Consider the following 25,318-nt stretch of genomic DNA (forward strand, 5'->3'; position numbering starts at 1 on the left):
CTGAGACTCCCAATCCTGCACAGACAGAGCACTCTTTGGATCCCTTTGACCAATGTCTTCACTCTCATTGCATAAATATGAAAAGGGAGGCCTGGAGAGGAGGAGTAACTGGCCCAAGGTCACCCAGATACTTAATGAAAGAGACAGGACTTGAACCTAGGCATTCTGACTCTCAGTTCAGGACCATTCATGCATTATTTCAAGTCACTGAACTTAAAATATATATTCAAGTTTACATGCTCAAGAGAACAATATGATTTTATGGCTCTATATGAAAGCATGTATGTGGGCTTATCTGGGCTCAGGGCCCAGTCTTCTGGTTCAGGCAAATTCATACCTTCCTTGAATTACTGTTCCAGCCACCTACCTGTCTCTGGTTTCCCTGCTCTGGTCTACGACAAAGAGTTGCATCTAAAATGTGAATCCAGCTTAAAAAATCCTGCTTTTTTCAGTAGCTCCCTATTACTCCTGGAGTAAAATCCAAAATCCTCAGCCTGACAAGACCCCTTTGCCCCAACCCCACGGCTGCTTAACAATTTCAGCCCCATCTCCTTCTATGCACCCTCCTATTTCTCCAGCTTTGACTTAGACTTTATGTCTTTCAGAAAGCCACTGGCCATCCAACCTCAGGCTAGGCTCAATGCATGCCACCTCCACGGGAGGTGCTTTGTCCTGATAGCACTCCGTTCAGTTCAGTTGCTTAATCATGTCCGACTCTTTGTGACTCTTTGTGAGGTTGCTCAAACTCGTGTCCATCGAGTTGGTGATGCCAACCAATTATCTCATCCTCTGTCATCCCATTCTCCTCCTGCCTTCAATCTTTCCCAGCATCAGGGTCTTTTCCAGTGAGTCAGTTTTTCACATCAGGTGGCCAAAGTATTGGAGCTGCAGCTTTAGCATCAGTCCTTTCAGTGAATATTCAGGACTGATTTCCTTTAGGATGGACTGGTTTGATCTCCTTGCAGTCCAAGGGACTCTCAAGAGTCTTCTCCAACACCACAGTTCAGAAGCATCAATTCTTTGGTGCTCAGCTTTCTTTATGGTCCAACTCTCACATCCACACATGACTACTGGAAAAACCATAGCTTCGACTAGACAGACCTTTGTCAATTAAGAAATGTCTCTGCTTTTTAATATGCTGTCTAGGCTTGTCATAGCTTTTCTTCCAAGGAGCAAGTGTCTTTTAATTTCATGGCTGCAGTCACCATCTGCAGTGATTTTGGAGCCCAAGAAAATAAAGTCTGTCACTGTGTTCATTGTTTCCCCAACTATTTTCCATGAAGTGATGGGACTGGATAGTGCTCTGAGGATGCCTCTATTGTGACATTTTGCTAAATAGTGAACTAGTCAGTTTATATGCCCATCTCTAAGAATAATCTCTGAGTTCAGTTGGTAAAGAATCCGTCTGCAATGTAGGAGACCCCGGTTTGATTCCTGGGTCGAGATCTGCTGGAGAAGGGACAGGCTACCCACTCTAGTGTTCTTGGGCTTCCCTTGTGGCTCAGCTGGTAAAGGATCTGCCTGCAGTGTGGGAGACCTGGGTTTGATCCCTGGGTTGGGAAGATCCCCTAGCAAAGGGAAAGGCTACCCACTCCAGTATTCTGGCCTGGAGAATTCCATGGATTGTATAGTCCACGGGGTCGCAAAGAGTCGGACACGACTGAACGACTTTCACTTTCCTCATAAGGAAAAGACTCTATCTTATCTCTTCAGTTCCCAGAGACCAGTACAATGCCTGGTCCAGGAAGAGTGCTTTAACAACTTACAGTTGAAATTCTGTGAGACCGAGTCCTTAGTCCTCATCTCTGTCTATACTCACTGACTTTGAATAGTCACATATCATCTTTATGTCAATGATTCTCCAGATTTTCTCCAAAGTCCAGGCTTCTTTCCCAAATTCCAGTCTCATACATTCAGCTACCTACTTTCCATCTCTACTAGGTTATCTATTGGACAGCTTAGTTCAAAAAGGAACTCCCCATTCCTTCCTTATCCTCCACAGTTCCACCTGCAGGTTCCCATCTCCACTGGTGGAAACGCCATCCTTCCAGTGGCTCAGATAATAGCCCTGGAGCCACCCTTGATTCCTCTGTTCCTCTTAGTCGCCATGCATAATGTGTCAGAAAATTCTTTTGGCTCTTAAAATACATTCAGAGTCCAACTACTTCTCCCCACCCCCACTGCCACATCCCAGGTGAGTCACCACCATCTCCCCACTGAGCTACTGCAGCGGCCTCTCAAACTGGTTTCCCTACTTCTACACTTTCCTTCCTTTGTTTCTATTCTCCACATAGTTGCTAGAATCAGTCTTTCAAAATGATGTCAGGAAATTATCACTTGTCTTCTCAAAGCTCTGCAGTGGCTGTCTATCCCATTTAGAGTAAAAGCCTCAAGTCCTTATAATGGCTTATAAGGCACTATAGGGTCAGGTCCCCTTTATTTTTCCAACTATACCTTCTATTACTTTTTCTCCATGTTCACTCTACTCACTCCATGACCTCCTTGTACATGCCAGATATATTACTCCCTTGATCTGGACTCTTTTCCTCTGGATATTATTCACAAAGTCTCTGCTCACATATCATAATTAAAGATGGCCCTTTTAGTTTGTTTAGTATTGGAACCTCCTTCACTTCATGTTCCTGGAATATACCCTCTCCCGTCCTTGTACTCTTTCATTTCCCATGGTACTTACTTGTGGAAGATTGTAGAAGCTACAGAGTCTAGTTTCCGACTGCTCCCGTTTTGTATTCTCGTTTAGAATCTTGCGGCTGTCCCTCCCTGCATCAAGAGATGGAGTCTAGGGACTTCCTTGGTGGCTAAGGGTCCAGTGGCTAAGAGTCTGCGCTCCCAATGCAGGCAGCCTGGGTTTGATCCCTGGTCATGGAACCAAGATCCCACGTGCTACAAACTAAGAGCTCATATGCTGCAGCTGAAAGACCCCACATGCCGCAAAGAAAACTGAAGACCCCATGTACCACACAAAGGCTTGGTACAACCAAATATATAATAATAAAACACATTAAAAAAAGAGAGATGGAGTCTAATTCCCCTTCCATAGAATATAGGCAGTTATCGTTTGCTTATAACCAATAGAAGGTGGTAGGAGTGTTCTGTGTGGTGTCCAAGTGGTTCACAAGGGGTGATGCACTTGCCGCTTTGTTAGCTAGCAGGCTCACCAATGGAGCCCTGCACCACTGCGTAAGAAGTTCAAGGATCCTGAGGCAACCACGCTGTGAGGAAGCCCAGAGGCTGTTCCAGCTGTTCCAGGTTCCAGCTGGCTATGCCAGCTGAGATCCCAGATGACAGCCTACATCAATTGGTAGCCATGTGAGTGAAGACACTTCCAGATCACTTTAGCCCTAAGCCATAGAGCCTTCCAAGTCAAGGCTTCAGACATCATGGTGCGGAGACAGACTACCCCTGCTGTATCCTGTCTAAATTCCTGATCCACTGAATCAACGTGCATGATAAATTGGCTGTTTTATGTCACTAAGATTTGGGGTAGTTTGTAACACAGTATTTTTCACTGTCTACCATACTATATTATTTACTAACATATTACAATAAGTAAGTTATTGTAAGGTAACTTCTTTATTTTTAAGTCTATTGTTTATTTTGAGGGTCCTCTGCTAGAAGACAAGTTTCACAAGGACAAGGATCTTTGTCCATTTTTGTTCTCTGGTGTATCCCAAATATCTAGAACAGTCCTTGGGAATAGTAAATACTCAGTAAATATTTAATGAACAAGTTTGTAAGTGACTGAAAAACTTAATTGAATTTTATAAGACACAGCTTGCTACAGCTGAGAGGTCCCTTATATGTCAACTTGTCAAATCCACTCATTTGTATGAAAATGAGCAGAGTAGGGGAGTGACAGGCAACAAACAGAGCACACAGTGTGTGGGTTTGAGAATAGGCCTGAAGACCCAGGAATCGCCTATCTACAATAGGAAATGGTCTTCAAGTAGATTTGTGATTCTTTGCTCAGTCTGTAGCTTCCAGACATCACAGGAGCCATGATGATCAAAACCACATCCAGCTACCGTCTACGTTAGTGGAAAGACATTGTGGAAAGACTCCTATTAAGTAATGTTTTCCAATTAACCTCCAATTAATCAGGAAATACTGTTAACTAGAAGCTAAGCATTCAAGCTAACTGATTAATATAATTTGAACTGATTGAGGGCAAGTCTAGTCTACTTAATGCTATTTCTGGTTGAAGTCCAAATGATGGCACCACATGTATTGTTTTCTCTCTCAGTATAAAAGCAGTTAGTTTCCATGCTATAAAGTTTGGAAAATATAAAAAAGCGCACGCACACACACACACACACAAAGGAATGTTAAAAAAGAAAAAAATATCAACCCAAATCCTACCACACATGGATGGATGCTTTTGAAAGCGACATCATTCTGGGTGGCAATGCATCAAAATTGTCAAATGTATTTGTATTTCTGTTTTCAAATTTTAGATTGCAAGTTCTCTGAACAGTGTTTCTCAGGCTTTGACTACTTGGCCCCCTTTCTGATAAGTCACATAGATTGATCCCTTAGTGCTATTTGAAAATTTAAAACAAATTAAATATTATAACTGATGACTTATTCAACCTTCATGATATTGAATATGACTTTATAAATAACACACCCTCTCCTGACATTTGCTCAGCAGACAGATCTACACAAGTGAGGGTATGCATATACATGTGTCCCCCTCCCCCCATCACACACACTTTAAGGGCTTGGGATTGAGACAGGAGATAGATGGGCCCCAGGCTGAGCAGCTCCAAACAGTCTCCCCGGACACTTCAGAACAAGAGGTAACGACAGAGCCTGCTTGAATACAAGATAAGCTGATCACACTTTTTCTCATTCTTGTGGTCAAGGAGACATCCCAGACCACATGTGAGCAGAAAAGATCCTCAGGGGTCAAAGGAAGGAGGGGGGTTCCAGCCCATAATATGTCCTGCCAATCTCCCAGAAACCCTCACACTAGAAAATTCATCTTGGCTGAAAGATGTGCATGCACATTGGAGACGGCCCTGAGTCAGACCAAATATGGACATGAGCAAGATGACTGGCTGAGAGGACCTGGAAGATTGCTCCAATATAAGAGAGCTAAGCCACTCCTGTTGGGCGAAAATCACTCTGAGTCCACCTGTGGATTCTTCCACATGTATGTCACTTCTAATAAACTCTTTACCTGCTTCACAATCTTTGTCTCTTTGCTGAACTCTTTTTTCAAAGAAGACAAGGACCGAGGTCCTGCTTCCAGCTGCTGCTGTACCCCACAGCCCCCTGAGACCAAGATCATTCAAGCAACCTCCTAGGAAATAAGGCCCAGGGAGGTGAGGTGATGAGACTATCTCCTGCGATTCTTATCCCAATATCCTCCCAAAATTTATAGATTGAATATGTGAAAAATGTTATTTTACTTAGACCATATTTGAAATTAACTGCTAGTTCTCCTGAGTTGGTAATTACTTACATTCATCGACATGAACGTTTTTGTTCTCATAAATGTGTCAAACGTTCCCCTTGCTATCATGTTTTACACTCTCATAAAGTTTTAGGACCAGACAGGCCCTTAGTAATCACTGTATCCAAACTCTTCATTCAACTAATAAAGAATTTTAAAAGTCAGATTGCAAAACGAGAGGCCACACAGTTTGTTGCACTGGAGTCTGGACCCCTCCCCCATAGATTGGCACAATTTCATGACCTCACACAGCTTCTGAAATACTGATGTATAAGCTCTTTCTCAGAATACAGTCTGAGAGTTAAACTTAGACCTCAGTATCAAGAATTCCAAATGTGTAGCATCTGAGTCAACGTATTTTCACTGCACACACTGAAACTGAACCTAGCATATTTGGGCCACATGCTGCATGTGAAAGAAAGAAAAAACATACCACCAAAACAAGAAAACCTAGTGCAAATAACCCAGAGCCTGGCACACAGTAAATGCTCAAAAGATATTTCGGGAAAGAAGGAGGAGAGGGAGAGAGAGAGGAAAAGAGAAGAAAGAGATGCTCTTTCCAAAGCTGCTTACAGCTGCATTCTGACTGGCACAGGAAGGGTGCAAAATTCCTCCATGGGAGTCAGATGCTCTTCAGGGCAAGAAAACATCTTAATGAGTTTCTCCTTTTTTCATTCTACTTTTTGTTTGCCAAAAGTGAGGCCTAATGGGCAAGGAGTGAAACAAAAGGAGTGAGATAAAGAAAGCTAAATTGTTCTGCATAAAAAAAGTAAAGGGAGTGTGGGAGTTCTCTTTTGGCTGCTAGAAAAAAAGGAGGAGGAAAAAAAGGAAATTTTGAGGACACTGAAAAGAACTTTGGGGAAGGAAGTGGATAGAAACCTGTCAGGTGACCAGAACCTCAGAAGGACTTGTATTCAGGTGATTCCCGTACTGGAATCCTTCTGTAATTTCACAAAGCTCAGTAACAACTGCTACTCACAAGTCCCTGGCAGTAGAGACAGCTGGGGAGTAAGGTGAGGGATGTCCAAGGCAGGGATGCGGAGGAGGTACAGAGAAAGGGGGGACGGTGGTCACCAGATGAGATAATGACTGGGGGGTGTTGAAAACACAACAGAAGCATGACCATGAGGCAAGAGGTGACCAAGAGCAAGCAGACCTCCTAGAAATCACTGGAAGGCAGGGGACACCTGCTGGTTTTTCTGCAACATGTAGGATGGGGGCTCAAGTCATTCTCTCTTCCTATTGAAGGAAGATGTGACTCCAAACTGATGCAGCAGATCTGGGTGGGGACTGAGACGATGCATTTCTAACATGCTCCTGGGTGCTGCTGATGCTGCTGGACCAGGGACCATCCTTTGAGTAGTAAGACCGTAGCATCCATGAGGCTTCTGTGCCCACAAGGGAGTTTCCTGCAGGGTGGTCTCTTACCTCATACTCCTCCTTGAACCCGTAGCCCTGGCCCCTCTTCATCTGGGTGATGTGCTGGAGCAGGTCAGCCACCCGGATGGCGGGCTGGAACTGGTCCCGGGGATAGCTCATCTCCACGGGGTCGCAGGCTCTGTAGGGGTGAGTCTGGATCGTGAGGGTGGGCTGTGCCAGCTCCCCGCGGCTGCCATCTGCTTCAAAGAGAAGGAGGCAGAACAGGCCATCACCTATAGGAGCTTTGTCCTCTGTCCCTCCCCCAGCTTGACATGGGGAGGACCGAGGGAACTACCTCAGGACTGCTGACCAGGGAACTTCAGAAAGAACAGAGGTGTGTGGTTTCCCTGGCCTGGCTGTAGTGGCAGGTTTAATAACTAAACAACAAACAAACCAGTGACACAATAACCTGCGGTCTGTTTCTATTTCCAGGTGCATCTTTATGGAGTAAAGTCAAGCTTCCAGGGAGGCTGTCAGCTCTGTCCGTCCTCCAGGCCTGTCAGGGTGGTCATGGCCAATCCAGGCCAATCCCAGAACTGGTGAGAAGTCGGGCAGACTGGATACTAGGAGCACCCTCCTGCAGCCTGCCTGGAATGTCTTGGTGGCCCCTGGAGATCAGAGCCACTTGTCTGCTTCTGGTCCATTTGATATCCTTGTGACCTGGTTTCTCTACTAGTTTGTTTCCTTTGGGTTGTACCCTGGGAGGAACGGGAGCCAGTCTTGGATCCACAGTAAAAAACAGGGACCCTCACCCTCTCAGCTGCTCTCTCCAGCTATGGCATCTGCAGTGTGATCATGTTCTGCCTACTGTCTGATTTCCCCAGCACGTAACACTCTTAATCCAGGAGTGATGCTGTACCTACCTCGCAGGTAGAGAGGCCTGAACCTCCTCCTTCAGTTACTTCTCCCAGGCCCTGGACGTACACCTGATCTCCTTCATCACCTCTCCTTGGTATAAGATCTATAATCTCCCCTGTTAATAATCTTTAGACACACTGAATTGAGTTCACTGCCCTGTATTGGTTGGGCCACCCTCAAAACTGATGCCTGCTGAGGGTGGGATTTGAATTCCTCTGCTCCCTTTGTACCAGTAAAACCACTTTCTTACCCTCTGAACTCCCTGCCAGCCACACACTGCCAATCTTCTAGGGCCACTGCATCTCATCCAGAGCCAATCAGGTTTGGTCTCTCCGCCCAGAGACGTGGACAGTCTGTGCCCTCGGCCGTGGCGTTTGTGGTGTGCATAAGATGAGGATTGCCAGATTTAATGTGTCTCACCCAGATGTTTTCAGACACTGCAAGGCACCAAGGCAGACCCCACGAGGGCTATGCCACACTCATTTCCTGGGAGGTTTAGCATGTGTTTCCTCATTTTCTGCAACTCATCTTTTCAGAATCCATGTATCTTTTGGCTTGTCTCTATGTCACGATAATCCATCACTGATTCTGTAAAAGTGAACTTTCCTCCTATGTGTCGGCATGAGCAGAGTTGTTCCTAGTAAGGAAATGATTGCCAACAGAAAGATTGAGAACTTACAGGTTTATGCATCCGGAAGAAGGGCCTAGATGTAAGCACATGATGTAAGAAGGTGAGATGTAAGCACATGTTTCCTGGCAAGCATGAGGAAAATACAGCTTATTTTTCTCCTCGGATGTGAGGTCATAGGTAACACATCTGCACTGGCACTGCTTCAACACAGAGCTGGCAAATGTGGGCCCTGTGTCCCTTCTCTATCACACCCTTGTGATCAGGAGTTAAGATTTACTGAGACTTCACCCTGTGCCAGGGACTCTGGCAGGCACTGGAAATGCTCAGAAGACAGGTTTCACCCTTGACAGTCTAGTACAGCGGTCCTCAACTTTTTTGGCATGAGGGACTAGTTTCATGGAAGACAATTTTTCTATGGATCCAGAGTAGAGGATGGTTTTGGGCTGATTCAATTGCATTGCATTTATTATGTCCCAGCTGATCTGACAGGAGGTGGAGCTCAGGGGGTAATGCGAGTGATGGGGAGTGGCTGTAAATAGAGATGAAGCTTCATTCACTTGATGGCTGCTCAACCCTGTTGTGCAGCTGGGTTCCTAACAGGCCATGAACTGGTACCAGTCTGTGGCCCAGGGGTTTGGATCCCCCTGTAAAGTGGACAGACAAGGAGACCTATTGGAAGTGCAAGAAGAGAAATGGGAAAAGCCAAGCACATCTATGTAAGAGCAAGGAGGCTGGGATGGAGTGGAGGTGAAGGGTGGAGAGGTGATGGGGGCAAATTTGTACATGGTGTGAGGTAGGCCTAGAGAGGTGTGAATGTCTACGAACCTTCAAGCCACTAGGAAGGATTTTAAGAAGACACCTTCTCTTTAAAGACATATTATGTCTTGTAGCTCAGTGATAAAGAACCAGGCTGCCAATGCAGGAGACATAAGAGATGTGGGTTCAATCCCTGGGTTGGGAAGATCCCCTGGATGAGGGCATGGCAACGCACTCCAGCATTCTTGCCTGGAGAATCCCATGGACAGAGAAGCCTGGTGGGCTATAGTCCATAGGGTCGCAAAGAATCGGACATGATGGAAGTGACTTAGCACATATGCCTTGTAGATGTCCCAGCTGCCATGGATATGTGGCATCCTTCTGGTGAATATCACCCATGGGGCTGGAGAAGAAAGGAACACTTGGGCTTGCTTCTGCTGATGTTGCACTTCATGGTTTTCCAGGACAGGATGAACCAGAGTCAGTGCCTGGAGCCCTGGGAGTGTCTCCCACCTAAGCCACCATCATATATGGGGACAGATATCTTCAGAGACCCATGGGCCTGGGTGGCCTGGGAGACCAGCTGCCTGGCAGAGATAGGCTTCTTAGGACCAAGCACCTGATGAGTTTTGTGAGATGCCAAGTGTTTCCAAAACCAAATAGCTACCAATATGGATGTTTTCCTCTAAACACTCGCTAGACAGACTGTAAACTTGGTGTCAGCAAAACCAACATTGGAATGGAAAATAAACATGTCTGAAATTTAGCTACTTGTATCGCTGTAACATTTGTAATAATGTCAGTGCTGGTGCTAATGATGCTGTGAAGACTCAGAACCAAGGGATTTTCAAGGTTTATTAATTCAACTAGTTGGACTCCCTTTTCCAATGTATCTTACTTCACCTATTCCCTTATTAACCTCTGATAATGCAGAAGTGATGCCTTTTATCACACCCCATTTCACCAGACGCACTATACTTAATTTTCCATCATTAGGTTTAATGAAAACCCAATTTCACAACTCACTTCTCTCAGGAACCTACAAGTAATGCTACGTTTTTATCAGGCCCAATTAAAAAGCGTTATGATGTTCCTATTCGAGAGGGAGCCTTAAAACTAATGTGCGATTCTGTTGCTAATTCAACAAGGGCGCTGGAATCCACATGCTGCTCATAAAATGTAACTCGAACCAGCTGGCCCAGGGAGAGAACAGTTTTCATTTTTCTCCTCATCAGACCTTTGATTTTCATGCCATTTCAACTTCTCATTTATGGGTCTTGAATGTTTATTTATCACATAATAATATTTTGGATTTCTTTTGTACTTCTTTTTCTATAGCTGTTTTCTAGGGCTTGAATTCCTTCCCCATCCCCCACCACTGCAACAAGTCTCGCCGCTGCCTGTGAGGCACTTGTGGGGCCAGCAGAGGGGTTATGGTGACGTGTATGAGATGTCTGGTTACCATGCTCCCTCTGATTTCCTCTTTCCTGTCTCTCTTCCAGTCATTCTTCCTTGGGAACCTGGCTCTGACCTTCTCTTTCTTTTTTATTCTCCTGCTACCAGTCGTTACAGATCTTCCATTAATGTCAGCCACATATTTCTAATCACTTGCTAGGAATAGCCACTCCAACTGGCTAACAAATATGAACTGAGTACCTACACTGTACAAAGCACAGTGTGAGATACAAGTACAGACAGGAGGATGGAGGAAAGCGTGTCCAGAGGAAGAGAAGCTGCCACTTGTAGGAGAGAAGGTGCATCAACACTTCTGACAAAAGTGAGACGGAATGGGCTCTGGGAGGTGGGAAGGTAATGTGCTGCAGAGTCAGGCACTGTCGAAATACTCCTCAAGCTTGAAGCATTCACACTCCATTTCTGTGGATTTTGCTGTAACGGTTACAACCTGTATCAGCTCTGTCCATTTCCACGATGATGGAAATGGTCTGTATCTGTGCTGTGCAATATGGTAGCCACTTACCACATGTGACTACTGAGCATGGGAAATGTGGCTAATGTGATGGGCAAACTGTATTTCACATTTTGGTTAAGTTTAATTCACTTAAATTTAAAATCCCACATGTGGCTTATGGCTCCTGGACTGGGAACCGCAGATCTAGAGAAAGATACAGGGAAAGGGAGAACATTCTGGAGTTACACAGAAGGGTAAAGAGGTCCGATGGAAATACAGCATGGACCACGTATGTAATTTAAATTGCTTTTCTTCTAGCAACATTAAATAAGGTGTAAAAAAAAAGTGAAATGAATTTCAGTAAGAAATTTTGTTGAATCCAATGCATCAAAATGATATTTCAATGTGAAACTGGTACAAACTTATTAATGGTATATTTGACATTCTTTACTCATAATAAGGCTTTGAAATCCAATGTGTATCTTATAAAAGAGTTTCAACTCAGCCATATTTCCAGTGCTCAACAATACATGTGGTCAGTGGCCACAGTACTGGACAGGGTGGGCATACACCGACATCCAGAGTCAAATCAAGTTCCAAAGAGAGCTGACTTAGAGTGAACTCCAAAAGGCACCTACCCGTACGGCTCTAGCAGAGCACTGTCCAGTGGAACGTCACGTAAGGATGGACGTGCTCTATATTTGCACACTCAATGTGGCAGCCACTTCCTACATTGGTAGACAGGTTCTTTACCATTGGTAGTGCCTCCTGGGAAGCCCCCTATGATTAACATGCACTTCAAACATGGCTAACGTGACTGAGGAACTGAATTTTTACTTTAACTTAATTTCAATTAATTTAAATGTGAATAGCCACCTGTGGCCAGGGGCAACGTCACTGAATAGTGCATACCTACAGTTATGCTTTCAAAGTTTTTCTTTACATCAACTTGCAACCAGTTTTACTTTATCTCATTATGAATGATAGTGAAATAAAAAATCATAGGCGTGATATGCTACTTTTGACTTAAACTAGGATAGTGGCTTCCTTTGTGGCTCAGATGGTAAAGAATATGCCTGCAATGCAGGAGACCCAGGTTTGATCCCTGGGTCAGGAAGATCCCCTGAAGAAGGGAACGGCAACCTACTCCAGTATTGCCTGGAGAATTCCAGGGACTGTACAGTCCATGGGGTTGCAAAGAGCTGGACACGACTGAGAGACTTTCACTTCACTTCACTTCAAGCGACTAACAGGATAGGTGTGCACAGATTTGTGACCTTTGAGAAAGTGTATGTTCACACCACACCCCCATCTCATATCTCCCTCGGGAATGTGTTCTTATTCAATGTAATGACAGATGGAATTACCTTCTCTCCCAGTCTTAAATCTGACCAACTGCCCAGGGTTGAACTTGTAAAACTAATAGTAAATGCAATGCTACCTCACTGTGCCACATTCTAAAGAGCTGAAATGGCCATTATATAGTTGGCAATTGACACCACTATACTTAGTTACTGAGGTAACACTGGCTCAAAGGACAGAAATGTTTCATCTTTTCCTATTTTCTTTCCTGGGCTCAGAGAATCTAGCAAGCCAATACGGGGATCATGCATCTCCAGGTCCTTTCTCTTCCTCAGTCCCTTTTACTGGCAAAGACAGAAGAAGGTGGGGACTTCCCTGATGGTGCAGTGGTTAAGAATCTGCCTTGCAATGCCAGGGATGCAGGCTTGATCCCTGGTTGGGGAGCTAACATCCCACATGGCTTAAGACCTGACAAAGCCAAAAAGAAAAAAGAAAAAAAGACAGACAAAAGAGAGTAGAAACACCTTTGTACCCCAGAATGCAGGTTCAGTATTAAGAAAAAAAATTGTCATGGGAAGAGTCATGGTAAAGTGCTTCTGGATTCATTTGCTTAAAGAAATCAATCTTTCTCTTTGTGGAGAGAGTATGAACTTCTTCTTCCACACCTCTCATGAGATGGAAGAATGGTGGAAGACACGTCACATAGAAGAGGGGACTGTGGACATTCATTACTTCTCCTGTTTCAGCCACAAGAAGAGGATTCCAATCAGCTGAACAGCAAAAGCAACAGTAAGAATCTGCCTTCTCTGTTTATTCGCAAACACCCGTCCTGGAGAGACCTCTTCTCCTTCAAAGTGAAGAAAACAGAAACAAAACAGCAGAGAGTCTTGGAAAAATCCACGATGTGAAAAAGAAGAAAAAATGAAGGAGAATCTCTGGATTCTGAGAAAAATGACATTTTCTAAAGAAAAAAGTAGTCAGTGGTGACTATTGACTCAACAGTCATCCCCCAAATTCTTCCTTTCTGGCAGAACTCCCAAATAAGCTTGGATGCCCACACATTCTCCATGTGACTCAGAGGAGGATGGCCCTATTCCAAGACCTGGGGCAAATCCTGATTTCCTTAAGCCAACTGGGTGTTTCTATCACCTCTGCCAATTCTCAAAAATTTTCAGTGAGCTAGGAGGGATGTTCTATTAGGGTAGTTCTACTTTCTTCTAGGGAAGATTTCCTTGCTTCTAAGGATACTCCAGCAACTTCTGTCTCCTACTGGACACTACCATGTGTGGGCTTGATGCTTGGAACTGCTAAAGCAATCTTGCCTCCTAGAGGGGATCCAGACTGAGGACAATGCCAATATGAGATGGCAAAGTGGAGAACTTGAAAGGAATTGGAGCGTTAATGACATTCTTGTGCATATCATTCAACAAACCCATGGAACCTCCTCTAACCCCCGACTTCCTCTTCTGTAAGATAATATATTAACCTACTATTTAAGCCCATTTGGGTTTTTTTAATAACCTACACAATAGAAAATAGAAAGGCATTGAATTGGTATGGAATTCAAGAAAACATAGAAGAGTAAAGGTAGTAAAAGATTAACTATGAGGACAGATGTTTCAAAATATGGGTTGAGTTAAGAAGCAACTAGAAAAAAATTTGCTGAGCAAGGCAAAGAAAGATGAAACCAAAACATAACAACAAAATTAGAATGGACATTGGAATCTGTATTGAGAATAAGCAACAGGCAGAAACTTGGGAAGAATTAGAGAACTTTGCAGTGAACATACAAGGGAATGAGAACAGTGAGGCTCCTATTTTCTTGGTGTCTATCATCTGTTCATGTGTGTTCATGTGTGAAGGCACCAAAAAGACATTTTCAGAGAAAAGAAAACAGACACATAAAGACAGGTAATTGCTGTTATTAAAGAAGAGAACAGAATAAATGAAATAGATGTGATAATAAAGGATACAACGTAAAAACAGCTCTTTGGCAGAATAAAAACCCCAAATTTTCAAATGTAAAGAGCTCTCCATTGTACTACTTAAAAATAGAACAAATCTCCTGATAATATTATTAAACATTATTGATGCACAAAAACTCAGATGAACATCTAGGCTGGAAGAAAAGGCTACCTATAAAGAAAAAGAAAAAATGCTAACCATATTTTCTGTTGCCTAAATTTAAATGCCCAAAATCACTGGAACAAAATTGTTGAGGGAAAAATGCTGTGACTCTAAAATCATACACTGATAAAGTTGTTTTTCATTTATGAAGCTACAGAAAGATGTTCCCTGATGCACAAAGACTTGGGAATTATACTGGCTCTGATTCTTTTCTAGAGGTGTGGGGAGGTAAGGGGGAAAAAGGGAAAAAAATGTTTTAGTTAAAAAAATAAAATAAAAACCCCCATAAGATTGGAGGAAATCGTATTATAAAAGAACTGATTTGTTAGACAATAAAATCAGTTAAACAGAGATATGAGTATGAAAATCAAAATAAATGTGAGTTGAAAAATAATGAACTGTAAAAAAGAATTCTTAAAGAGAAACGATGTAAAAACAGCTAAACTAAAAATGCTGGATTAACTTCTGATATGTTACTAAGGAAAACCAGGAAATGGCGACGGATGAATCACTAGAAAAAAATAAACATGAACTTCTTTACCTTTTGCAATGGACAGCCAATATATACTATTTTAATCTTTTTTTTTTTTTTTTTTTGGAGATGATGGATATATTCATTATCCCGATTATGGTGATGCTTTTTTTTTTTTACTTTACAATATTGTAATAGTTTTATTTAATCTTGTTCTTAAGTAAAGGATCTAATTTTAAGTATGTGTGTGCATACCTGTGCCAGTGTGTGTGTGTGTGTGTGAACACCCTCAAGTTAAAGGTTTCAAATAGTAGAATAAAAGGAAGACTGTATACCAGGGAACTCTGCTCAATGTTATGTGGCAGCCTGGATGGGAGGGGAGTATGGGGGAGAATGGATACATGTATGTGTATGGCTGAGTCCCCTTGCTGCTCACCTGAAACTATTACAATACTGTTAATAAGCTATATGCCAGTACAAAATAAAAAAACAAACAAACAGAAGAAGGGTGTACAGCTTTCAAATAGAGACAATATGCAAAGGGAGCTCTGGACCCAATCACACTTGTGTCCAGGTTCCACATTTGTTCTCCATGTGTGAGAGAGCAAATCTAGAAGTCAGCACACAAAATCTTGTAATATCACAGAAAATCTTCCTGTCCTGACAAGCAAATGAGAGCCACCCTATAGGACTGTTTTCATAATCCAAGACACGTTAATTCCCACAGAACAAAATCGCCTCCACTAAAGATGAATTCAAAGCGGAAAAATAAAATATAAAGAATGACAAGCCATGTGAGGAAGCTTATCCCCAAGAGAGTAAGTCAGCAGACATGATACACAGAGAGATATGCCTACCAAGAATTGAAAATAATAAAACTGTCTAAGAGACAGTAAAATAAATACAGTTAGACTGATTAAGGAGAAAATGGAAAGACCATGAACCACAGTTTAAGGCAACACATCATAGGGAAAAGATGGGTGGTTTTGCACAATACAAATTTAACTTCTAGAGATGAAAAATACAGTCATTGAAAGTAGTAAGTAAACAAATATAAGAACAGATGTTAATGGGACATAATGGAAGTTAAGGACAAAACACAGAAGCTGAAGAAAAACAAACAGTGGCTCTTTCCTTTGAAAACACCGATAAATTAGACAAACCTCTGCCAAAAATGACTAAGAAAAAACGACACACATAAGCCAGTTTACAATTGTCAGAAACGGGTAGAACATACTTGGTCTGGCAAGTGAGTAAATGACTAGGAAAACCATTAAATACATCTGAAGACTCTGATGAACCTGGCCGGGGTCTGAAGTTACCTATTAGTCCTTTACCAGAGGACCAGCTTTTGCTTAAGAGGAAGTTTTATTTTGAGATAACTGTAGATTCACATGCGGTTGTAAGAAATAACTTAGCGAGGTCCCTTATACCCTCCACTCAGTCTTTCCCAATGTTACTGTCTTACAGAATTGATACACAGCATCGTCATTAGGAAATTGACATGAATACACTCCACTGATCTTACTCAGATTTCCCAGTTCTACATGAACTTGTGCATGTATGTTTATAGTTGAATGTAACTTAATCACAGGTATTGATTCCTGTGGTGGCGGAGCCAAGATGCAGAAGCACTTCTAGTCCAAGGATCCCTCACATGACAAAACACTGGCCTCCGGGTTTCTCTCTTGTCTCTAGGCTGAGGGCTGACTCCTGGACCCTGGGTGACTGTAGCAACAAAGTGTCTCTCAGTGATATCCTGTGATCTGTGAGAGCCCCACAAACTGGGGCTTCATCTTTCCTGATTTCCTCTAATCCAGGGGTCCACAGGGCTTCTATGTATGGTCATGCACTCTGTGCACTGCCTGATTTAGACAGAGCCATTCAAGTAACAGACTTATTCTTATGACTGCTGCTGAAGCTCCAAAACTTTGGCCACTTGATGCCAAGAGCTGACCCATGGGAAAAGAACCTGATGCTGGGAAAGACTGAGGGCAGGAGGAGAAGGGGATGACAGAGGGTGAGACGGCTGGATGGTATCACTGATTCAATGGACATGAGTTTGAGCAAATTCCAGGAGATAGTGACAGACAGGGAAGCCTGGCATGCTGCAGTCCATGGGGTTGCAAAGAGCTGGACATGACTCAGCGATTGAATAAAAACAACAATGATCAGTCTTTAGCTGTTTAAGTGACCAGTGGTGGGGATCATTATTTTTACTTTGGGTAAATCATAGAGTGAAAAGGTCTACCTATGTGGTCTCCGGGGAAAGAATAAGTGAATTATTAGTCTGTGGCTTGGTGACCTAAAAACTGAGCCAGAGTTAGGAAGGGAGACCTCTGTTTAGAGTCTCTTCTGTGGGTCAGGAGTGAACTGGACCCTCATGAGGGGTTTTGTACATGCATGCACACACGATTGCGTGTATGCGTGCAAGACTCAGCAAACACATGAGTGTCCCCTCGCCTCTGCTCCAGTCAGAGGGAAATGGTTTTCTTTTTTTTCTTATCTGTTTTATAAAATAGACTTCTAGGTATGGTTGTGTTTGAAGAAAGGATTTCACTATTAAAAAGAAACTATGAAAGTCATTCTTTTTTTCCCCCATTTTGTCACAATTTCATGAAAATCAGTGGAAAACGTCAAAACAGCAAAAGTGCTGATATCAGCCAGGGTTCACAGAGTAGGTTTTATGAACTTAATTCAAACAAAAATGAAGATAACTTGCTGTGCCAGAAGCAAAAGACCTGTAGCAACAAGAGGATGCTTTTTGGTTTTAACTACTCGGTGAGCAAACTAGGATATGAGAGGAATACAGCTGTGGGGATGTGTGGGGTCTTACAAGTGTCCTGCTGAACCACAAAGGAGAAAGGGTATTATTCTGGACTTTTATGTGTTTTAGCTCATTGGAAACACAAACTCTTTTTTCACAATACCGAAAGTGAAAGTTGCTCAGTCATGTCTGACTCTTTGTGACCCCATGGACTATAACAGTCCATGACATTCTCCAGGCCAGAATACTGGAGTGGGTAGCCTTTCCCTTCTCCAGGGGATCTTCCCAACACAGGGATTGAACCCAGGTCTCCCGCATTGCAGGTGGATTCTTTACGAGCTGAGCCACCAGGGAAGCCCAAGAATACTGGAGTGGGTAGCCTATCTCTTCTTCAGTGGATCTTCCTGACTCAGGAACCTCACCAGGGTCTCCTGCATTGTAGGTAGATTCTTTACCAGCTGAGCTTACCAGGGAAACCCAAGTCCAGTGTTTAATTATTGCATACTCACCATCCACTTTTACTTTCAGAGGCACTTAAGTTTTAGTATATGTACCTAAAAAACCTTTGTAAACAGATGATACAGCATGGTACACATTTTGGCTGGTAAAGAATGGCTTCCTGAGAAGTATACTACTTAGTAGATGAGAATGAAGTATGTTAAGAAAATGTGAGTTTACTCAATGTTGAAAGATTATCATCGTTGTGAGGTTATTACCATCAGTAGAAAGTTCTGTATATGACTGGTCATGTCAATATACAATAGATAGAATATTCCAAAGAACATAGAACATATCCTGCTTAGTAAGTTACTTGAAGCAGAAATAATAAAGAAAAGTAAATTGTATGGTTTTGATATTATTGCAAGCAGGAAAGAGGGATTCTGGGGTGGCTATTGAGAGAGGTTCGTATAGGGAGGATGACAGACTGTGTGGGGGAAGGACGGATTTATCTAAAAAGTAAATAATGCATCACACTGAAAACATTGGCTTGTCCTATTTCCTCTCTCTCTCATTCATCAAAATCACCATAAGACAAAGGTATGCAAAATACTTGCTGAGTAATACTTAGCTAAACTAGAAAAACTCAATTTTGTCAGGTTTTACAATCTTCAGCCTGACAGGTGACTCTGGCTTTTGTTGATGCATAAGAAAGAGAAAATGAAATGACTAAACTTGTCTGGGAGAGGAAATTTAAATGTGCAACAGCTGTTTGAAACAAGTCTGCCATTATCCTGGGTGGAAAGGTACCTGATGTCTCCATTTCAAACCACGCCCTGGATACTTAAGCAGAGTGTGCGGATATAATGAGGCACAAAGACAGCTGAACACAAATAGAGTGAAGCAGTACAGTTGTGGAGTTACAAGACGGTCTCTCCTGGTTTTGCCACTAAATTGTCCTGCATGATGACTTTCACCTTTCTGGATCTCAGCTTTAAAATTATGGAGTTAAATTAGACCGCTGCCTCTCAAACTTTAATATACATGCCAGAGAGTAAAAAATGCATATTCTAATTCAGTGATCCAAGAACTGTACTTGTAACAAGCTCGCAAGTGATGGTGATGCTGTTGGTTCATGGACCTGTGCTTTGAGTAGTAAGAGATTAAATGGTTTCTAAGGGAACTTCCAGTTAAGAAATACAATTGGCTCATTAATGGTCCCAGAGTTACTCAAAAAAGCAAGCACTGTCTTTTCTGCTTTTTGTGAATGAATGAGGTAGTACAGCTTAGTGTTGTTCAAAACCAACTGAACAAAAACATTCAAGCAACCAAAGCTGATGGCCTTTACTCTGGGAAGGACAGATACCTAACATTCTCATAAGAATAAAGCTGAGTGTGCACATCAAGGGTTAGCATGGCAGACTCTCAGCTGTTGAATTATACAAGCTGATCACTGGAATGGCAATCTACTTTGTTTTATGTGCTGCTGCTGCTGCTAAGTTGCTTTAGTCATGTCCGACTCTGTGCGACCCCATAGACGGCAGCCCACCAGGCTCCGCCATCCCTGAGATTCTCCAGGCAAGAACACTGGAGTGGGTTGCCATTTCCTTCTCCAATGCATGAAAGTGAAAAGTAAAAGGGAAGTCGCTCAGTCGTGTCTGACGCCTAGCGACCCCATGGACTGCAGCCTACCAGGTTCCTCTGTCCGTGGGATTTTCCAGGCAAGAGTACTGGAGTGGGTTGCCATTGTTTTATGTAGGGGATCTCAAATCTTGATGTTATGTAAGAGTCACTCAGGAAACATGTTAAACATAGACTTCTTCTCTAGACCCAAGGATTTAGTAGCTTTAGTTTGGGGCCAGTCATGCTTGGGAACTACTGCTACAACTATTATTATGCAGGTTGGGCAGTGACTGATGTCACAAAGGGGAATTTTGACCCAATTTCTGATTAAAATGTAGTAAAGAAGATCAGCCCCACAAGCTTGCTGCTCACAAGCTTCTCCAGAACTCTAGTGGCTTCTTCTCATGGTAATAACGGGGTGCAGGCCACAAGGGAATCACTGTTATAGAGAAACTGCCTTGGAATAGTAGCGCTCATCAGACGTCAAAGCATTAAGGACCCCTGACAGTTGCAATGAGAGGTCTTAACTGCAGTTCCTATTCTTTTTGGTTATAGAAATACATCAGAAGGACCAAGGCTAAATCCTGGCTCTACTACTTATGAGCCAAAAAGTTTTTGGTAAATTCTTATAACATCTCACATGTTAAGTCATGTATTAATTATCTATTATGCGTGTGTACCCAGTCACTTAGCCGTGTTAGATTCTTTGAGACCCTGTGGACTGCAGGCTCCTTTGTCCATGAGATTTTTCAGGCAAGAATACTGGAATGAGTTGCTATTTCCTTCTCCAGGGGATCTTCCCAACCCAGGGAGTGAACCTGCATCTCCTGCATTAGCAGGTAGATTCTTTATCACTGAGCCACCTGGGAAGCTATGAATTATCACTACATTACAAACCACTCCAAAACTCAGCAACTTAAAATAACAAACATCCACTCATCTCATAGTTTCTGTTGGTCAGAAATCTGAGTGCAGCTTTCATGGGTACCTCTGGCTCCAGGTCTTTCATGAAGCTGTACTCAAGTTACCTGGTGTGACTATGGTTGCATCTGAAGACTCATCTGAGTGGAAGAATCCGATTTCAAGTTCACCCATGTGGTGGTAAGCAGATTCATTTTCTCATGGGTTACTGGAGTAAGGTCCTCAGTTCCACGCCCAGTGGGTCTCTCCATAGGGCAACTCACAACACGGCAGCTGATTTCCCACAGAGCAAGTGAGAGACAGAAAGCGAGCAGACTAGATGGAGGCCCCAGTCTTTTTATAACCTAATCTTGAAAGTGACATGTCAATACTTTGTTACATTCTATTCATTAGAAGTCAGTCAGTAGAACAGCCTGTGTTCAATGGAAGGGATAATATTAGGATATATGAAAGCAGGCAGGAATCATCGCGGTCATCTGAGAGACTGCCAAATACAAACCCCAGCGTCACTCCACAGTGGGTTTGTGAGAGCCCAAAGGAATCATGTCAGTACAAGAGCATTTACATGTGTTACAGCAATATACACATGTAAGTATACATATTATAACAATTTATTTCAAGGGGTCCAATCAAAATCCTCCAGCTACTTTTATTTAGCTTTCATTAGCAGTCAGTTAATGAAAGTCCTTTAATTCATAAATGGTTCTAAACTGTTCTCTCTACACATTTCTCTAACACCTGGATACTTCAAGGGAAATAAATGATTTAATGTTCCTTATAACATGAATTGCCACTGACAACAATATTTAAACATTAAAGAGTTAACAGTGCACTCTGAATTGCATTACCCAGATAAAACATTCACTCCCTAAGTAAATGAATTAGCCACATAATTGACAGTCGATTCCAGTAATAAAACACTAATTAAGTGATTCTGCTAAGTAAAAAGTTCAATGTGATGAATTTGCTAAACAATGGTCCAACAAATTTTCACGCTAAATAAATGACTTGAAATGGTGACTAAATGCTCACCATGTGTAGGGTCAGTTGAAAAAGCAATGGTGCTTTTAGAAGACAATGACAGAAGTGACTGTGCAAGCTAGCACCCTTAACAACATTACACTGGGCTCTTTGCCAAGCAGGGACCTAGTGAATACGTCTGAATGAGGTGGAGGTATGAGATTGGAGGGGGGGGGGATCACCATGGTCATAGCATGAGTGACTAGCTTAAAAGAGAATTTGCAAAGTCCAGTGTACCCAGACCGGAGTCATAGCAGAAGTGAGAATGGGAAAGTGGAGGAAGGCTTCAATGCCAGACCTTACTGGGCTAATGAAGGTCAGACTCAGTACCAGAAAGACCTGGAAAGCAGTGGCTTCATAGGTACAAGGATCCTTGTAGTCCCCTGGAAGCATCTTGGATTAACTCACTCACTAGGATGCCTTCTGAAAGATCTGGATTGAGATAAGTCTATGGTTTTTGTGGGCCCCATTAGTTTGGACTTCCAACTTCTCTCCAACAAAGAACAGTGTAGATTGCTCATCATTAAAACCTTGTTCTCTGGACCCTTTGTTGACAAAGGTCTGTATAGTCAAAGCTATGGTTTTTCCAGTAGTCATGTATGGATGTGAGAGTTGCACCACAAAGAAGGCCGAGCGTCAAAGAATTGATGCTTTCCAATTGTGGTACTGAAGAAGACTCTTGGAAGTCCCTTGGACTGCAGGAGATCAAGTCAGTCAATCCTAAAGGAAATCAACCTTGAATACTCAGGACTGATGCTGAAGCTCCAGTACTTTGGCTACCTGATGTGAAGAGCTGTCTCATTGGAAAAGACCTCAATGCTGAGGTCTTCATTTTTCATGCAATGGACAAGAATAGCCAGTTGAATACAGGATAGTTAAAAGCGAATCATTGTGATCCATCTTGATCACAAAATTAACATAATGATTCATTCAACAAATACTCATCAAGCATCTGCCATATATCAGGCACCTAATACTAGTCTCCAGGGTTACAGTGCTAGTCAATACAGAAGTGGTCTCTGTAGTCTGGAGCTTACAAATTAGCAAAGAATCAAACATTAACAACAACAAAATCTCCTAAATAAATTTTTGAATGCATCACACTTGTAATAAGAGGGACTAGAAAAAATGGTCATTGTTTAGAGATTGGGGAGCCCTCTAAAAGATGGCAGATAATCATCTAAATGATTAATAAGGGTAAACAATGATTGATAGAAAGAATGTTGTAGGAAGGGGGAATGGAATTGTGGAAGCCATGCTGTTGAGAAAATACTTAGTGTTTCCCAAGAATAGAAGGAAAGCCAATAAGACTGAACTATATTGAGGAGTCCAAAGAGTAGTTAGAGATAAGACCAAAGATGTAGACAGGAATCAGATCATTCTGATTCTTACAGGCCATCAGTTCAGCTTCTCAGTAGTGTCCGACTCTTTGCAACCCCATGGACTGCAGCACGCCAGGCTTCCCTGTCCATCACCAGCTCCCAGGAGCTTGCTCAAACTCATGCCCATCGAGTTGGTGATGCCATCCAACTATCTCATTCTCTATCCTCCCCTTCTCCTCCTGCCTTCAATCTTTCCCAGCATCAGGGTCTTTTCCAATGAGTCAGTTCTTCGCATCAGAGTGGCCAAAGTATTGAAGTTTCAGCTTCAGCATCAGCGATGAGATGCATTTTATTTTCATTTTGAGAGCAAGAGGGAGCCAGTGATAGAGTTTTAGATGGACAGTGGCATGGTGAGACTTTTATTTTAATGTTGCAGAACAGGCTTGGCAAGTAGCTATTTTATAAGTAAAGCACATTAACGACATTGAATTACTAGGTAAACCTCTGCTGAGGGGTCAATTTGCAAGGAGGGTGATGGGACAGTGAAAGAAGGGTTATTAATAAGAGTGCCCAGGGACCAGCTTTACAAGTACATGTATTTGCTAGAGCACAGCTGGCTGAAGACTCACTGGAGGACCACACGCATCTTTCCTGTAGCAGAAGCAGAAGTGACTCTGCTAGTGTGGAAGGACTCGCTTACTTTCTGATCCTCTGTCACATCTACAGATCAGAGGGAATTTCAGTCAACCCAGATCAAAGACCCTGAAGATGAAAGGGGTGCTCACCTTGGAAAAACTGAACTGGCCCAATGAGACATTAACTGAATAAGGATACTAATTTCAAAAATCAAACATGTCCAAATATGTTCAGGCACCAAATCATCAAAATATTGACTGAAAAAGAAAATATAGAGCAAGGATGGAAATTTAATCAATACTGCTAGGCTTAAAAACAGTCTCAAGAATGGAATGTTGTAGGACAACCTCTATCACCTGCTTCATTACAAAGAGTTGGTCACACTAATCTGTTTGTAGTGACTATTAATTCTGTAAACAGGTATGTGTGTATGCGTGGGTGCACCAGAGTTTTGTGCTAAGTTACTTTCCTTGAATCTGATATACACAGGCACAATATTTACTTTTTATTAGTCTTATTAACTCCTAGCCCAGTCCAATACATTCTCCTCACTATTACTAGGATGCTATTTTTGAAACTGGACTCAATTCTGCTTCTCCACATCTCAAAATCTGTGCAAGCTCCTTGCAGAAAACATTACAAATTCCAAGCTCTCTACTCTTTCACAATCTTTAAGACACAGTTCTTGATTACCTTTCTAGGTTCATTTCCTACCACGTAACCCTATGGAGTTAATAATCCAAATACTCCAGGGATGGCAAACCACTCATGATTACAAGTCCTAGGGAAAGGACTTCCTGAGAAAGGGATCAGGGCCAGCCTGATCTCAAGGAGGATCAGCACCTTGGACAGAGACACCAACATCTGTCTTCTGTCCTTCACATTCTCAAGCTCTAGGGAAGAGTTAATTTTATTGATGTCTTTTGGGCTCTGTCTTTTAGGGAATACATTTACACTCACAAGAAATTTTGCATGAGAGCAAAAGCTCTTTAAAGATTCTGAAGATCTTTAGAGATCTTGACAACCATGTGCTAGTAATGGAAGCGTTATCACTGTAGCCTAAGTGGAAACTGGAGACGTGGAAAGTATTGCTACGCCTAGTCTTCATTTTATCAGCCAAGTAGACCTCTCACCCCTTTGTGTCCAGGCACATATATTCTCTTTTAGGACAACATGGTAGTTTATCTCCAAGATGACCACCATTCACTCCGCCCCTTCTTACAGGCATGTGTCATTCCCCCTATGGACAGATGGAACCTGCTTCTGTACTGCTCACCTGTGGCTACTTTTAACATTAATATGGAGCAGAAATAATGCTGGCCACTTCTCAACCTAGTTTTAAGAGGACTGGCATTCCTCCTGGATTTCTCAGAACACTTGCTCTGGGGGAAGTCAACCATCTTGCAATAAGTCTGACTACCATGAATCTGCCATGCTACAAAGAAGACTAAGTTAGATGCACAGGGAGAGGACCAGCCATCCCCAGATGTTCTAGCCATTTCAACCAAGGGGTCAGACATGCAAATAAAGGAGCCATTTGGGCTCATCCCCAGCAGATGCCACTTGAGGAAGAAGTGAAGACCCAGACATATGGACCTCGGAGAGTCATCCCCATTATTTCCAGCGATTCAAGTCATT

General features: G+C 42.6%; 1 protein-coding gene across 7 annotated transcripts in view; it reads right to left on the reverse strand.

Annotated features, from left to right (window-relative positions):
• The window catches only part of PTPRT (protein tyrosine phosphatase receptor type T), a 1,099,906-nt gene that overhangs the window by 78,749 nt on the left and 995,839 nt on the right, over window positions 1-25,318 (reverse strand). For 4 of the 7 annotated variants that reach the window (XM_081556964.1, XM_081556963.1, XM_081556961.1 and 1 more), the window contains one exon: window positions 6,908-7,098. In XM_081556964.1, the coding sequence (XP_081413090.1) occupies window positions 6,908-7,098 (191 nt within the window). The remainder of the gene's footprint in view (window positions 1-6,907; window positions 7,099-25,318) is intronic. The other 3 variants (XM_081556965.1, XM_081556968.1, XM_081556967.1) reach the window with 1 other exon arrangement.

Source organism: Giraffa tippelskirchi, chromosome 13, assembly GCF_054371585.1.
Source record: "Giraffa tippelskirchi isolate mGirTip1 chromosome 13, T2T-mGirTip1v1.2.pri, whole genome shotgun sequence".
Taxonomy (NCBI): domain Eukaryota; kingdom Metazoa; phylum Chordata; class Mammalia; order Artiodactyla; family Giraffidae; genus Giraffa; species Giraffa tippelskirchi.